Raw genomic sequence first — 13,986 nt, forward strand, 5'->3', positions numbered from 1 at the left:
TGCCTAATAATGTGAAACTTGGATCTTTCCCAGAGGACTGTAACAGAGACTCGCATACATGGGGCTTGCAGCTGGTGTCTAAGTCCTAAAGAAGGACTGCAGCTTTGGCTCAGCCGTTCCTTATACCCTCTGTCCGCTCTGTCACTGACTTACATTCACTGGTGGAGCCAACGCACTAAGAGCGGCACTGTAGCAGCCTAGCCATGCCTCTTTCACAGTTTCTGCTCAGAGATTTTATCTCTTGAATCTCTTCTGTGAGGGCTTTTTAACCATGCCCATGTATTTTAATGGGCTGCCACGGTTTTTGTGTAGCTAAGAATGCACTAACTTGCTGTCTTTGTGGTGTGAGGTCCAAGGCATTTAAAGCACAAGTTGTTCCTCAGCTTTGGCTATATCTACATTCAAAACATAAAAATCACGGTAGTGAGTCACAGAGCCCAGGTCAACTGACTCGGGCTCACGGTGGGGGGCTAAACATAGCTGTATAGAAGTTCCCACTTGGGCTGGAGCCCAGGCTCAGACCCAGCGAGGGAGGAGGTCTTGGAGTCTGGACTCCAGCCTGAGCAGGAATGTTTACGCTGCCACTGTTAGCCCAGTAGCGCAAACCCACGTCAGTTGACCCGCGCTCTGAGACTCGTTGCCACAGAGGGGTTTTTGCACATAGCCGTTCAGCATTAGGTTGTACTCACCATCTTCCCCAGACACCAGAATGAGCCTTTCCTCACCTCTCCCTCCCTCCGGCCCTGTACCATGCCTGGTGTGTATGCACAATACATACTTGAAGTTTAGTGTTCCATTTCAGGGTCAGGACCCCAAACAATTGCTAGTGCGTGAGACCCAAAGAATGATTGCTGTTTGGCTCGGCCTGTGCAAAGAGCAGCAGGAATGGTGGGTGAAGAGGGAGTGTTAAAATTGCTGTTGCTACGTGGGGTTAGTAATAAGCAGAAGGAAATGGCTGGTTTTAAATGAGCTGTGGTGAATGCCTCTTTCGAGCGCAGTGCACCCCTCTCCTTTCAGGGCATGTTGAGTCCTCTTGCATGGTAATCCCCTTTGAAAGCTCCTCCTTGTAGGGTTGGCTCCTGAGCCCCTACAATCCTCCCTGAAGTCAGCTGGTGGCAGTGCCAGGATGTGCCCTGGTGCCAGTGTGAATGGGAAGGTGTTGGAAAGTACGATCGAGGCAATATGGGGGAGTGAGAGCTGCCAGGCTAACCGTTGTGCAGCTGAGCAGCCCCTCTCTGGGTGTGCTTCTCTCCCCCAGCCTTTCAGCAACGGGCTGGTGACCGTGATGGTTCCCCAGCTGCGGCGAGAGAACAGCCTCCTCCTTTGGAACACTTTTGACCTGAACACGCCAGTTCACACCTTCGTGGGACACGACGATGTGGTGCTGGAGTTCCAGTGGAGAAAGCAGAAAGAAGGTGGGCACAGGACTGTGACTGCTGTTCTCATGCAACTACCGTTGGTGCACGGCAGCAGCTGGAGTCTGCCTTGCGGCTACCATACTCAAACAATTGCCTTTCTGCTCTTGCCACGACTTGAACTAGCCTCTATCTGCTTTCCAATCCCCACAGACCATAGTTTATTGGAACGTGTCCCATTGCACGAGGCCACGCAAACTATTCCCAGGCTAACAGAGCCAATCAATACGAGTATCAACAGTGACTCTTTCATTTCCTACTATCCCGTCAGTCTGTTTTTAAATGGATTTTTCAGAATAAATTGTACAACAATAAGATTCTTGCATAAAGCGAAGGAAAAAATTCAAAACTGAGTGAACCCCTCTGAGCTTCACCGTTTATTGCAAGGAAAAAGCAAGCCACAAATATCAGGAGCATCCCATGCAATAAAAGCTGCATTTTCAGTAGCATCCATGTACTCAATACACCAGCCAAAGGAGGTGGAGCCTGGGGAAAGGAACCCTCCTGCCAGTTTTCAGACCCTAGTCCAGAGTTGGGCAAACTATGGCCCATGGGACCTTCCTGCCCGGCCTCTGAGCTCCCAGCCGAGGAAGCTAGCCCCAGGTCTCTCCCCTGCTGTCCCCCCTTTTGCGCCGCCAAGTGGGCAACGTGGCTTGCGCCCACCCACCTCCCAGGCTTTCCAATAAGCCAGTCCTGCCACTCTGAGCGGCATGGTAAGGGGGCGTGGAGCGGAGGGTTGGATAAAGGGCAGGGGGTCCTGGGAGGCAGTCAGGGGACAGAGAGCAGGGGGTGGTTGGATGGGAAAGAGGTTGGGGGGGCGGGCAGGGGACAGGGCGTGGTTGGATGGGGTGGAGGTTTGGGGGTGGGGGCGGTTGGGGATGGGGAACAGGGGGGTTGATAGGCATGGTAGTCTGGGGGGGGCCTGTCAGGGGCTGGGGGTGTGGATAGGGATCAGGGCAGTCAGGGGAAGGGGGCAGGGGGGGTTGGATATGGGGTGAGGTCCCTGGGGACGGTCAGGTGCAGGTGGGGTCCCAGGAGGGGGCAGTCAAGGGACAAGGAGCAGGGGGGGTTGGATGGGTTGGGGGCTCTGAGGGAGGCCGTCAGGGAGCGAGAAGTGGGAGCGGGTAGATAAGGGGCGGGGGCCAGGCTGTTTGGGGAGGCACAGCCTTCCCTACCCAGCCCTCCATACCGTTTCGCAACCGCGATGTGGCCCTTGGGCCATAAAGTTTGCCCACCCCTGCCCTAGTCAGTCATTTTCAAATATAAAAGAAAACCCCACAAAAAGGTCAGATAACCAAACAGATCAATGAGGGCACACACAGGGCTTTAACCTGCACAGCTCCAGTGCTGGGACCTCCTCTCTTGCTGTAACCATAGGCCCCTGGTCCTTGGTTTACACAAGGGTCCTATGGTACCTCTGCCCTCTTTGGGTACAGGGCATGGACTTTATATCTGTCACCACCATTTCATCTGCGCTGCTTGGTAGTGAGACTGGCAGCACTGGTGCAAACACCTATCTACACAGCTTTAACCAGGACCAATTTCTTCTCCAGAACAGGTCCCCAGGCCCCCCTCCCAATCATTTAATGGAATTTTTGTAATGGCACTTAGGAAATTTCTTCCTTTGGTTTTGCTCAGAGCGATGGGTGTTTGGCTGTTCTCTTCCCGTTGAACATATGTGCTAACCAGTAAGCAGTGTAGCCTAGTGACTAGAATACTGGGCTGGGACTCAGGAAATCTGGGTTCTTATTCCTAGCTCTGCCACTGGCCTGCTGGGCAAGTCACCTCCCTCTCTGTGCCTCGGTTTCCCTTTCTGTACAATTTGGATAATGACGCTGACCTCCTTGGTAACACACTTGGAGATCTACTGAAAAGAGCTATGCAAGGGGGGGGGGGGGTGTTATACGTTTGATTATTATAACCTCTTACTGCGTCTGTATGCCCTCATACCTTCACAGAGGCTGGTGCTCCAGACAAAGTTGTCCTGGCTTAACTAAAGGTGTTGTTTAAACTGATTTAGTTAAACTGGAGGATCTTAGTGTGTGGACACTCTTATGTAGGTTTAAACCTGGTCTGTCTCCGTTTAATTGCATTGGTAAATTTACAGGAACAAGCTAAACCAGCGCAAGCCAGTTTTAAACCTATTGAAGCACATCCACACACAAAGTTACACCAGTTTAAGTGAAATCCATGCTGTGTGTAGGGCAGCTGCTCGTATGTTTGTGTCAGCCAATTGAGGGCTGGGATCTCTGCAGCATTACAGCCTCAGGTCCTCCAGAGATTCCTAAAATCCTTGGGGGGAGGGGGGAAGGCGGCGGGGAGCCAGAATTTGATATTCCAAATGTAGAAAACCTGTTGTGCTCTCTGCATCCTAAAGGAGATGTTACAGGAGAAACCCTTTTTTTTTTTTCTGCTTTGCAATTCACTTTTACATTGTTACTTAGAATCATAGAATATCAGGATTAGAAGGGACCTCAGGAGGTCATCTAGTCCAACCCGCTACTCAAAGCAGGACCAATCCCCAATTTTTGCCCCAGATCCTTAAATGGCCCCCTCAAGGATTGAACTCACAACCCTGGGTTTAGCAGGCCGATGCTCAAACTACTGAGCTATTACTTGGATTTTCAGCTACACAACAATGTGACGCTTTAAAAATAAGTGCCTCCTAGTAGATCCGATTCATTTCCCATGTGATAACTTTCACTGCAAAATGTATTTTTATTTGCATTGCAGTTTTCTCCTCTGTAACTCCAGCAGCAGCCCCATCCCCATTTTACAGATGGGGAAACTGAGGCACAGAGTGGAACAGTGACTTGACTTGCTATGTGACCTTGGACAATATCAAAGGCAGGAATAGAACCCAGGAGTCCTGACTCCCACTCCAGTGTCCCATCTACTGGACCTAGCTACTTGGTTCAGTCCACTTATATCATAAATAGAGTCAAGTCTGTTTTCTGTTACTTCTAGAAATTATTTTCTCTTCTTTTAGGCTCCAAGGACTACCAGCTGGTCACGTGGTCTCGTGACCAGACGCTGCGGATGTGGCGGGTTGACTCCCAGCTGCAGAGGGTATGCAAAGCACTTTTGGCATTGGACTGGGGACAGCATTCTGAAGTGCCAAATTTACCATCATTTACTTGTATGAAGTGCGACTAATGGCATCATGGAGAGCTCAGGCACAAAGTCTCTAGGTGCCATCCAGCCTTCTCACTCACAGCTCAGCCCCCCAAGGGTGTGTCTACACTGCACCCTTCTTTCAGCGGCATGGAGTGTACACACACAGCTCCCCTACCACAGGTACAGATAGCAGAGGAGACAGTGAGGCACAGTTTTGACCAGTACAGACATACCGCTCTGAGTACATACCGCACATGGTTCTCTACTCACCGTCTACACTGCTATTTATACCCATGAGAGGAGGCCTATGCATGTCTGAATGCTGCATGCCTCTCTGGGGGCCCTTCCCCACCGTGGGGAAAGATGCTGGCATGGGGGAAAGGCTCCGATAGCTCCCCAGTGCTGGAGCCCTCTCCCTCCTGCAGGGAAAGACTCCTCCAGCAGCGGGGAAACCTTTCCCCGCTGCTGGAGCCTTTCGCTCACATATGGAGCTGCACACCAGTGTGGATGCGGTGTGCTTTCTCACTGCAGTGTCTGGCTAGCCGTATGCTACACGGTGCCACCAGGGTGTGTCGTGTAGACAGAGCCTAACTCTGACCTTAAAAGAAAAGGAGGACTTGTGGCACCTTCGAGACTAACACATTTATTTGAGCGTGAGCTTTCGTGAGCTACAGCTCACTTCATTAGATGCATGCAGTGGAAAATACAGTGGGGAGATTTTATATACACAGAGAACATGAAACAATGGGTGTTACCATACACACCGTAAGAAGAGTGATCAGGTAAAGTGAGCGATTACCAGCAGGAGAGCGATTGGGGGGGACCTTTTGTAGTGATAATTAAGGTGGGCCATTTCCAGCAGTTGACAAGAACATGTGAGGAATAGTGCGGAGGGAGAGAGAAAATAAACATGGGGAAATAGCTTTACTTTGTGTAATGACACATCCACTCCCAGTCTTTATTCAAGCCTAAGTTAATTGTATCCAGTTTGCAAATTAATTCCAATTCAGCAGTCTCTCGTTGGAGTCTGTTTTTGAAGGTTTTTTGTTGAAGAATTGACACTTTTAGGTCTGTAATCGAGTGACCAGAAAGATTGAAGTGTTCTCCAACTGGTTTTTGAATGTTGTTAATTCTTGACATCTGATTTGTGTCCATTTATTCTTTTACGTAGAGACTGTCCAGTTTGGCCAATGTACATGGCAGAGGGGCATGGCTGGCACATGATGGCATATAGCACATTGGTAGATGTACAGGTGATAGTGTGGTTGATGTGATTAGGCCCTATGATGGTCTGACCTGTAATGTACAGCAGGCTGCACTGTGCTCTGGACAAATGTCTGCTAGGCAGGAGGTTTTCCACTGGACATACAGAACCTCGAAGGCTTCACAGGAACAGCAAGGCTGTTTTGTCACTCAAATGATTATTCCCAACACCTGAGCCCTGCTGTAAGAGCAGGTGCACTATGAAGTGGTGTTGTCCAGTATCAGTGGGAAGGGTTACCAGCTGCCCCAAGATAACTGCAGAATCTAAAACTCTCCAGCAGGCATTGCCTCTGCAGACCTCCGCATACTTGGGTACAGATGACTCAGTGCTGCAGGAACCCAACTCTCCTAGGGAGTCAAGTCTGAGAATACGTGCACTCTCTTCTGGCGTGCAAAGCTCTGATGGAGACCTTGGTCCCAGCTGGCCTCCCTTGCTTTCTGACTTGCGAGAGTAGCTGCTCTTCGACCCATCGCCTCCAGCCAGATCACACTGTGTCCCGTCACTCGTTAGCAGTAGTCCTGGTTTGGTCTCTTGTCAAGCAGTTTTGCATGATTTGTATTAGTTTTCTCCTATGTCCAGATTCATCGTTTGTATCCCAGGGAGATGCCCATGAGTAAGGCTGGTAGTTTGCTGTGTCAGCGCGCTTGTTTTGGTCGTTACTGTGTCCTTCTGCCTCCCCACATTTGACTGTTCACCCTCTCCTGTGTCTTGTAAATGCAGACCGTGAGTTCTCTGGGCCTGTTGTCTATTTGTCTGGGCGTTGCCCAGCCCAGTTGGGTTGTGGCCCTTAATTTGGGGTGCTAGTCCTGACCATAGTGTAAATAACAATGGCAAAAATCCTAGTACTGGCTTTAAAAAGCAAAGCAAGTCATGGCACGTGATATTCTTGTACTGATCAGTTTGTCATGGGATGGTATTAGAAAAGTCAAATCTCCTTTATTTTAGAATAAAACTTGGCTAACCATTGGTTAATGTATCCCCCTGCTTGCTACCGGGACATGCACACAGAGCCACGTTTGCAAGTGATGAGGGGAGATGTGGTCGAGCAGGCTGGGTGACAAAGGCCAGGCCTCTTCTCTGATGAAAAGCCATGCCTTTTGTCACAGGGTGCCGTCAGGAAAGCAGTGCCATGGTCTTTGAGATGTGGCGGCTGCGCATACGCCCACCTGGCTAATTTAAGCTCCTTGGAGAGATGAGCTGCTCTATCGTTCCTCATGTATTTTGGGCTGCCTTTGTTTGATCCCTGTGACACAGCACATGGGTGTGCTTGTTCTTTTCAGCTGTGTGCTAACGATATCTTGGAAGGGGTTGATGAACTCATTGATGGGATTGCCCTCCTGCCTGAGCCGGATAAGACCCTCCACACCCAGGACTCTGAACCCCAGCATAGCTCCGGGCATGCAGATGAAGAAGGTGAGAGAAGTTCTTTTGCTGTTTGAAATGGAAACCTTTTGGAGGTCATCTCTAAGCCAGTGGTCGTTTGTGCTCTGAGTAAGAGACTGACGCATGCCTGCTTAACTGTCCCTTGTGGAAGGGTTCAACGTGACCCTGCCAAGAAATGGTCATCCACCTGTGGAAGGAAAAAACACCCGAAAAGCAAACTGGTTCCTTGTCTCTATTGTTAGTAGCATTGATTTGCATGACAGTATTGCCTCAGAGTCTTGGGCATGGATCATGGCCCCATCATGCCAGGCCCTGGGCAAAGGCAGACCTAGAAAGATGGTTCCTGCCCCATAGAGCTTACAATTGAAGTGTAAGACCGGAGACAGCAGGTGGATGCAGACAGATGGGGAGTCCAAGGAAGTTGGTCAGCGTGATGGGCAGTGGCTTGGCACACCAACTACCGAGCCATTGTCAGTGTTTTCTTAGGTTGTTAAAAGGAGGAGGGAGAAAAATTGTTGTTCTTCACCTCTGAGGACAGGACAAGAAGCAGTGGGCTTAAATTGCAGCAAGGCTGTTTTAGGTTGGACATTAGGAAAAACTTCCTAACTGTCAGGGTGGTTAAGCACTGAAATAAATTTCCTAGGGAGGTTGTAGAATCTCCGTCATTGGGGATTTTTAAGAGCAGGTTGGACAAACACCTGTCAGGGATGGTCTAGATAATACTTAGTCCTGCCATGAGTGCTGGGGACTGAACTAGATAACCTCTCGAGGTCCCTTCTGGTTCTATGATTCTATGAAATACAGCACCTCTTATCCTAGTCTAGAGTACCCTTAATGAGCCATGGCCATGGCTCTCTCCTTCTGACCTGGCAGCTCATGTGCTCTTATGGGGCAGAATGTGCTCTCTTGTCTCTCCCCACAACTAAGAGTTAACCCTTTTGCTGCCCACCTGGGCATAGGATACGTTCACCCTGTCAAAATTGCTCCATTGCATCCATTTGATTCAAGTTTTTAAGCTTTCCTTTGCAGCCATGAGGGCTGGATTTTTTTGTGTCGCTAGAGTAGATATGTTTCAGAGTAGCAGCCGTGTTAGTCTGTATTTGCAAAAAGAAAAGGAGTACTTGTGGCACCTTAGAGACTAACTAGTTTATTTGAGCCTAAGCATATTTGAGCTGTAGCTCACGAAAGCTTATGCTCAAATAAATTTGTTAGTCTCTAAGGTGCCACAAGTACTCCTTTTCTTTTAGAGTAGATATGGGGACAGAGTAGGCAACAGGGTTTGTAACAGATTGGTTCCTCGCCTACTCTGTCTCCATATCTACTCTAGCGACACCATCAGAGGACCCAACCACATCAGCCACACCATCAGGGACTCATTTACCTGCACATCTATTAATGTTGTATATGCCATCATGTGCCAGCAATTACCCTCTGCTGTATACATTGGCCAAACCGGACAGTCTCTACATAAAAGAATAAATGGATACAAATGGGACATCAGGAATGGTAACATACAAAAGCCAGTAGGAAAACACTTCAGTCTTCCTGGACATTCTATAACAGATTTAAAAGTAGCCATACTTAAACAAAAAAACTTCAGAAACAAACTTCAAAGAGAAACTGCTTACAGGTGTGTAGCCCACACTCCTCCTGGGAGAATGGGTGAGGTGTAAGAGCCCATCTCCTTTCTAAAAGCCTGCTCTCTGTGGCTGCCTGCTGTGGGGATTGGCTGTCTCAGAATGGTGGCCAAGCTAGCGCCATCCTTTTGTAAATGGGGAGAGGCAGGAGGCCCCAGCTCAGGAGAAGGGAATCTTCCTTCTGTTTGCATGCTTTAGCTGTCAGACAGGCCACGAGAGCAGTAGACCTGGCAGCTAGATGTATGCATTTAGATGTGCACACTGCATCTTGGCTTGGAATTCGCCTTGCCAGAATTCTAGACCCCTTTGCCACATTAAAAGTGCAAATGATTAGCACAAGTAATAGTAAACCCAGTAGCCTCCCAAAGCCAGGGAAGCAAATGAACCCTGGCTTTCACTGCACCCCTCCCTGCTTGAGAGCCTGACTCATTTGATGGCTTTACAGGATGTCCTAAAGCCATCAGACTTGGGGTCACTTGGACCAGGTGCGGGGGTGAATTCCAAAGCGCAGAGCCCTTGCTGGGAGCCAGGAGCTACAGTTCTTCTGTCCTCTGCTCTGGTAATATCGCATGGGAGGGTCTCTCTTGAGTAGGCAGGGCTCAAGCCAGTTAGGCCTTTGTAGATTAAAACCAAGCCTTAAACGCCACCTGGAAAGAAGCAGGCAGCTGGCCATGATTTGCAAAGGATGGGTTCTCCAGGGCCCCATCCAGCCTGCGGTTCTTCCTGCTGGCTTCAGAGACTGTTGTCTGTCTGGCCCAAGGGCTGGGCCCACTCCCAGACAGCTGAGTGGTACCCATGGTCACATGCTCTTTGATGGTGTGTGCCTGTTGCTGTGGGCACCTTGCGCACTGGGAGATTGGCGATTCCCCTGAAGCTTCTCTTTCACAGCCTGCCTCAGCCTGTTTGGTTTCCTTTTCTCCTGCCAGCTTTAAAGGAAGATTTCCAGAACGACCTCCTGGTGGGAAGAAAATCGGACCAGCTGGGGCTGCCGCAGACACTGCAGCAGGAGTTTTCCCTTATCAACGTGCAGATCCGTAATGTCAATGTGGAGGTAGAGGGAGAATTTCCTCCCGCTGACAGCAGGGGACGCGGGCAGGACTGGATCACCTAGTATCTTGTGCTGGGGACCCTCTCCAAGTACTATAAGGCTGATTGCTTTAAGTTGGACTATGGATGCAGGACGTTCCCCAGGCCAGTGGTAGGATAATCCCAAGTCACGGGTACAGGGAGTGGGAGGTGCAGGTATTTCTAGGCCACAGATGCACAGGGTGGCGGAGGGGTGGGGAGGTATTTCCCAGGCCACAGCTACAGTCTTGCTGTAGCTGTTAAGTGGCAGACTGGGGAAATCTCTCCTGGAAGGAAGCCACTGTAAAAAGTTCCCCAGTGCTGACGTTCTCTGGCGGGGCAGTGGCTGGATCTCAGGTGGGGTGATGGGGTGATTCCGAATGGCTTATGCCCCTGGGGGTGGCCAGGGGCTGAAGCCCTGAAAGTGCTCTGGGAGCTCATTCTTTTGCTAGGAGTCAGTGTTGCCCCTTGTGATGTTTTGTAAGCGTGTGGCGTGAGCGCTGGCCTGAACTCAAGTTTAAAACCTATGATTGGGGGCTCCTAATGAGGAGGAAGGTGGGGAGCCCTGGAGCTCCTTCTGCCCCACCTCTCCCATTCCCCAGCTGGTGGTTCTGGAAGCAGCCAGGGAGAGCCTTGGGGTCCCTTTCTCCTACCTAGCAGGCCAGGTGCACTGTGCTGGGTGAGCCCCAGAGCGCAGCATCATCATTACTTGCATTATAGTGGAGCCTGGAGGCTCCAACAGAGATCAGGGCCCCATTGTGCAAGGTGCTGTATGTGTGCATCTAATGAAAGACAGCCCTTATCCCAAAGAGCTTATCATCTTAATAGACAAGACAAAGGGCCAGAAGGGAAACTGAGGTGCAGAGTGTCTCATATCAGGTCAGTGGCAGAATCAGGAGTAGAGCCCAGGTGTCCCGAGTCCAGCTCCATGTCCTAGCCATTAGGCCACACTGCCTCTTGGGAATTGGACTCTCCCTTACACAGCAAGCTCCTGTTTGTGTATGGTGCCTGCCAGGAGGAGGCAGAACTGTGTGGCTTAGGGGAGAGCTCTGGAGCAGCTGACTTGGTAGGTGGTGGTTACAGGGTTTGTCTGGCAGGTGCTGCTGTTGCCCTCTTGGAGCCAAAGGGCCAGGCTCTCCAGAGGGGGTGCATAGGGTTAACCCACTAAACGAGGAGCTGCCCAGTGACATGGGATGGACTGAGAAGGCCATATTAAGAATGGATTCTCCCAATTCTTGCCTGCAGCTTCCACTGCAGAGTGGGCTATCTCCCTGCAGTCTCGGTGCAAAGCTGGGAAGTGCTGAGCCAGTCCCCCATTTGTGTCTGGAGTTTCTGCTATCTCTGTGTTTGCAGCCCCTGTGCACAGTGTGCATTGCAGCCTGGTGGGGCCTCTGCAGAGGGACCAGCCCTTTGTGGCGGATTTCAGCCACAATATGGCTAAAGGCCCTGGGAGGTCTGAGTCAGAAGTGGTTTCTTTTCCTTTCTCAGATGGACGCAGTGAATCGCAGCTGCACAGTGTCTGTGCACTGTGGGAACCAGAGAGTCAAGATGCGGGTGATGTTCCCGGTGCAGTACCCCAATAATGCTGCACCCTCCTTCCAGTTTGCCCCCACTACCACTATCAGCTCCACAATGAAGGCAAAGCTGCTGAAGGTGGGGATATATGTGTGCGCCCTGCCTGGTTTGAGCCAGACCTGCTAGCCTGTTGCAAACCCAGACCCGGGTCTGAACCACGTCCCTAACAGCTGTAGGCTTAATTGAAAGCAGCTTGGGAAGTGTTCCTGTCTTTAACACTCAGATGCTCAACTCCCAATGGGGTCCAAACCCCAAATAAATCCATTTTACCCTGTATAAAGCTTTCAGTATCTTTGGAGGTAGAGAGGCTATCTCTTTAGCCAGCTGAAGACCAAATGGAGGGGTTTAAATAGATTTAACTCCTAGGGGGTTAAATAGATTTTCTCTTGTGGGTGGAGACCCCCTCCTCTCTCCTATGCAAAGTCCAGCTCCAAGACAGAGTTTTGGAGTCACATGGGCAAGTCACATGTCCATGCATGACTCAGTTTTTACAGGCAGCAGCCATTGTCCACATGCTACCTTGAACGTCCTCGTGTAGACTTCTTATGTGGATTGGAGCCTTACAAGATCGGTTGTGCGTTAAGTTTTTCCTGATTGGGCACTTAACTTGCAAATTCCTTTCTAAAGAAGCTGACCAAATGCCTTACTAAGGTTACAGCCAGTATTCATAACTTAGAATACAATGATGACACATGCATACAAATAGGATGAATAGATTCAGTAGATCATAGCCTTTACAGAATCATAGAATATCAGGGTTGGAAGGGACCTCAAGAGGTCATCTAGTCCAATGCCCTGCTCAAAGCTCAGAGATAGGTTACATGGCATATGTAGCATAAAACATATTCCAGTTATGTCATATATACATTCATAAGTATATTTCCATAAAGTCTTATGGGGGGCACCGTCACGGGGGGACCCAGTACTAAGAGCAGATCTTAAACATGCCAACTTTGGCCTAGATCTCCCAGACCTTTGTGACAAAGTGAGGAGGGCAAGGTCCTAGATAAAAATACCCCTTTACGTAGGACCTAGAGAAAAACCGTGATCTAGATGCATCCCTGGTGCAAGTGCATCATTGACTTCATTGGGCTTACACCAGGGATGCTGTCGGCCCATGGCAGTGTGGTCTGCAGCCAGTGTTTAAAGCCCCACTAGGGGAATAATCCGTGTTTGCAGAGTGGAGGGGGCAAACTAGGGACAAGCAGTTATTGTCAAGGGGGAGGCTTAGAGCAGTAAGATTTAAAGGATTCCCGGGCTTGTTAACGTCTGTCTGTCTGTCTGTCTTAAGTACTTCTCTGTTCCCAATCAGTGTAGTATCTGACCACCTCAGTGCCTTACTGGACTTATCCTTGCACCCCCCTGGGAGGCAGTAGATCTGCAGCAGAACCAGGAGTTGAACCTGAGCCTCCCAGCCATGTTTTTATTATTAGAATTGCATTAGCACGTAGGAGCGCCTCTCCTGGAGCTGGACCGCACTGCACTAGGCACTGTACAAACCCAGAGCAAAAAGATGGTCTCTGCTCTGATGGTCTCTGCCCCAATGAATAGCACGGTGTGTTTCTGTAGCACCTTTATTGCAGGGGTCTGCAGCATGAGCTGATGTAATCTTTGTCACCACTAGGTGGTCGGTCAATATCCCCCCTTGCTTTATGGTTAGGAAAATAAGCACAGAATAGCTGTGACTTAGCCAAGGATACACAGCGCATCTGTGGCAGAGCCAGTAACCGACTCCAGTGATCTGACAGCCGGTGTTGTGCCTTAACATGACAGTCCTTCTCAAAGCAGAGCACAGGTCAGTTTGCCTGTACTGAGGGCTCCGGGAGGTCTTCCCTGGGCCTCCAGACTCTCAGTATGGACTCTAGCAGCTCAGCTGCTTTGCAGATGAAGAGCTGGTGGGGAGGTGTGGTTATGGGTAAGATGACCCAAGTTGCATCTTGTGCCTGTTCCAGATTTTGAATGACACTTCCCTGCAGAAGGTGAAGCGGAACCAGAGCTGCCTGGAGCCTTGCCTGCGTCAGCTGGTCTCCTACCTGGAGTCTGTTGTGGTAGGAAGGATTGCACACTTTTCCTGCTTTTCTCCTCTCCCTACACCTTCTGCCTTTGCAGAGCTCCCAGCCTTGTCAGAAACCCCGCTTGCCATTGGTGAGCTCTGAGACTCTGCCTGTGTAGATGTCTGGTAAATGGGGTGGGGGGAGGGAAAACTGAGCATGTGATTGAATGCACGCAGTTCTCAAAATCAGACCCTTGAGGGTTTGTTGCTCCCTGAGTTCAGAAGTTTCAAGTGTCTCCTTGGCTTTGTACTCCCAGCCTGTGCCAGCAGGGGTCGCTGCAGGAAAGTGTGGAGGAGGTCTAGCCGTGGGCAGTGGTGAGCTGGAGCTGGTTTGCACCAGTTTGCTGGAACTGGTTGTTACATTTAGAAGCCCTTTTAGAACCGGTTGTCAGATAACTGGTTCTAAAAGGGCTTCAGGACAACTGGTTCTAAAAGGGCTTCATACTCAGGCCAGCGGAGGCGGAGTGGAGGTGAGCT

The 13,986-nt window shown here is 50.1% G+C and overlaps 1 protein-coding gene across 8 annotated transcripts in view; it reads left to right on the forward strand.

Moving 5' to 3' along the window:
- The window catches only part of WDR59 (WD repeat domain 59), a 93,258-nt gene that overhangs the window by 41,758 nt on the left and 37,514 nt on the right, over positions 1 to 13,986 (forward strand). For 7 of the 8 annotated variants that reach the window (XM_078848064.1, XM_078848063.1, XM_078848060.1 and 4 more), the window contains 6 exons: positions 1,259 to 1,415; positions 4,405 to 4,484; positions 7,077 to 7,209; positions 9,743 to 9,867; positions 11,370 to 11,534; positions 13,409 to 13,504. In XM_078848064.1, coding sequence (XP_078704190.1) covers positions 1,259 to 1,415; positions 4,405 to 4,484; positions 7,077 to 7,209; positions 9,743 to 9,867; positions 11,370 to 11,534; positions 13,409 to 13,504 — 756 coding nt within the window. The remainder of the gene's footprint in view (positions 1 to 1,258; positions 1,416 to 4,404; positions 4,485 to 7,076; positions 7,210 to 9,742; positions 9,868 to 11,369; positions 11,535 to 13,408; positions 13,505 to 13,986) is intronic. The other variant, XM_078848059.1, reaches the window with a different exon arrangement.

The sequence above is a fragment of the Lepidochelys kempii genome, chromosome 12 (assembly GCF_965140285.1).
Source record: "Lepidochelys kempii isolate rLepKem1 chromosome 12, rLepKem1.hap1, whole genome shotgun sequence".
Classification (NCBI taxonomy): Eukaryota; Metazoa; Chordata; order Testudines; family Cheloniidae; genus Lepidochelys; species Lepidochelys kempii.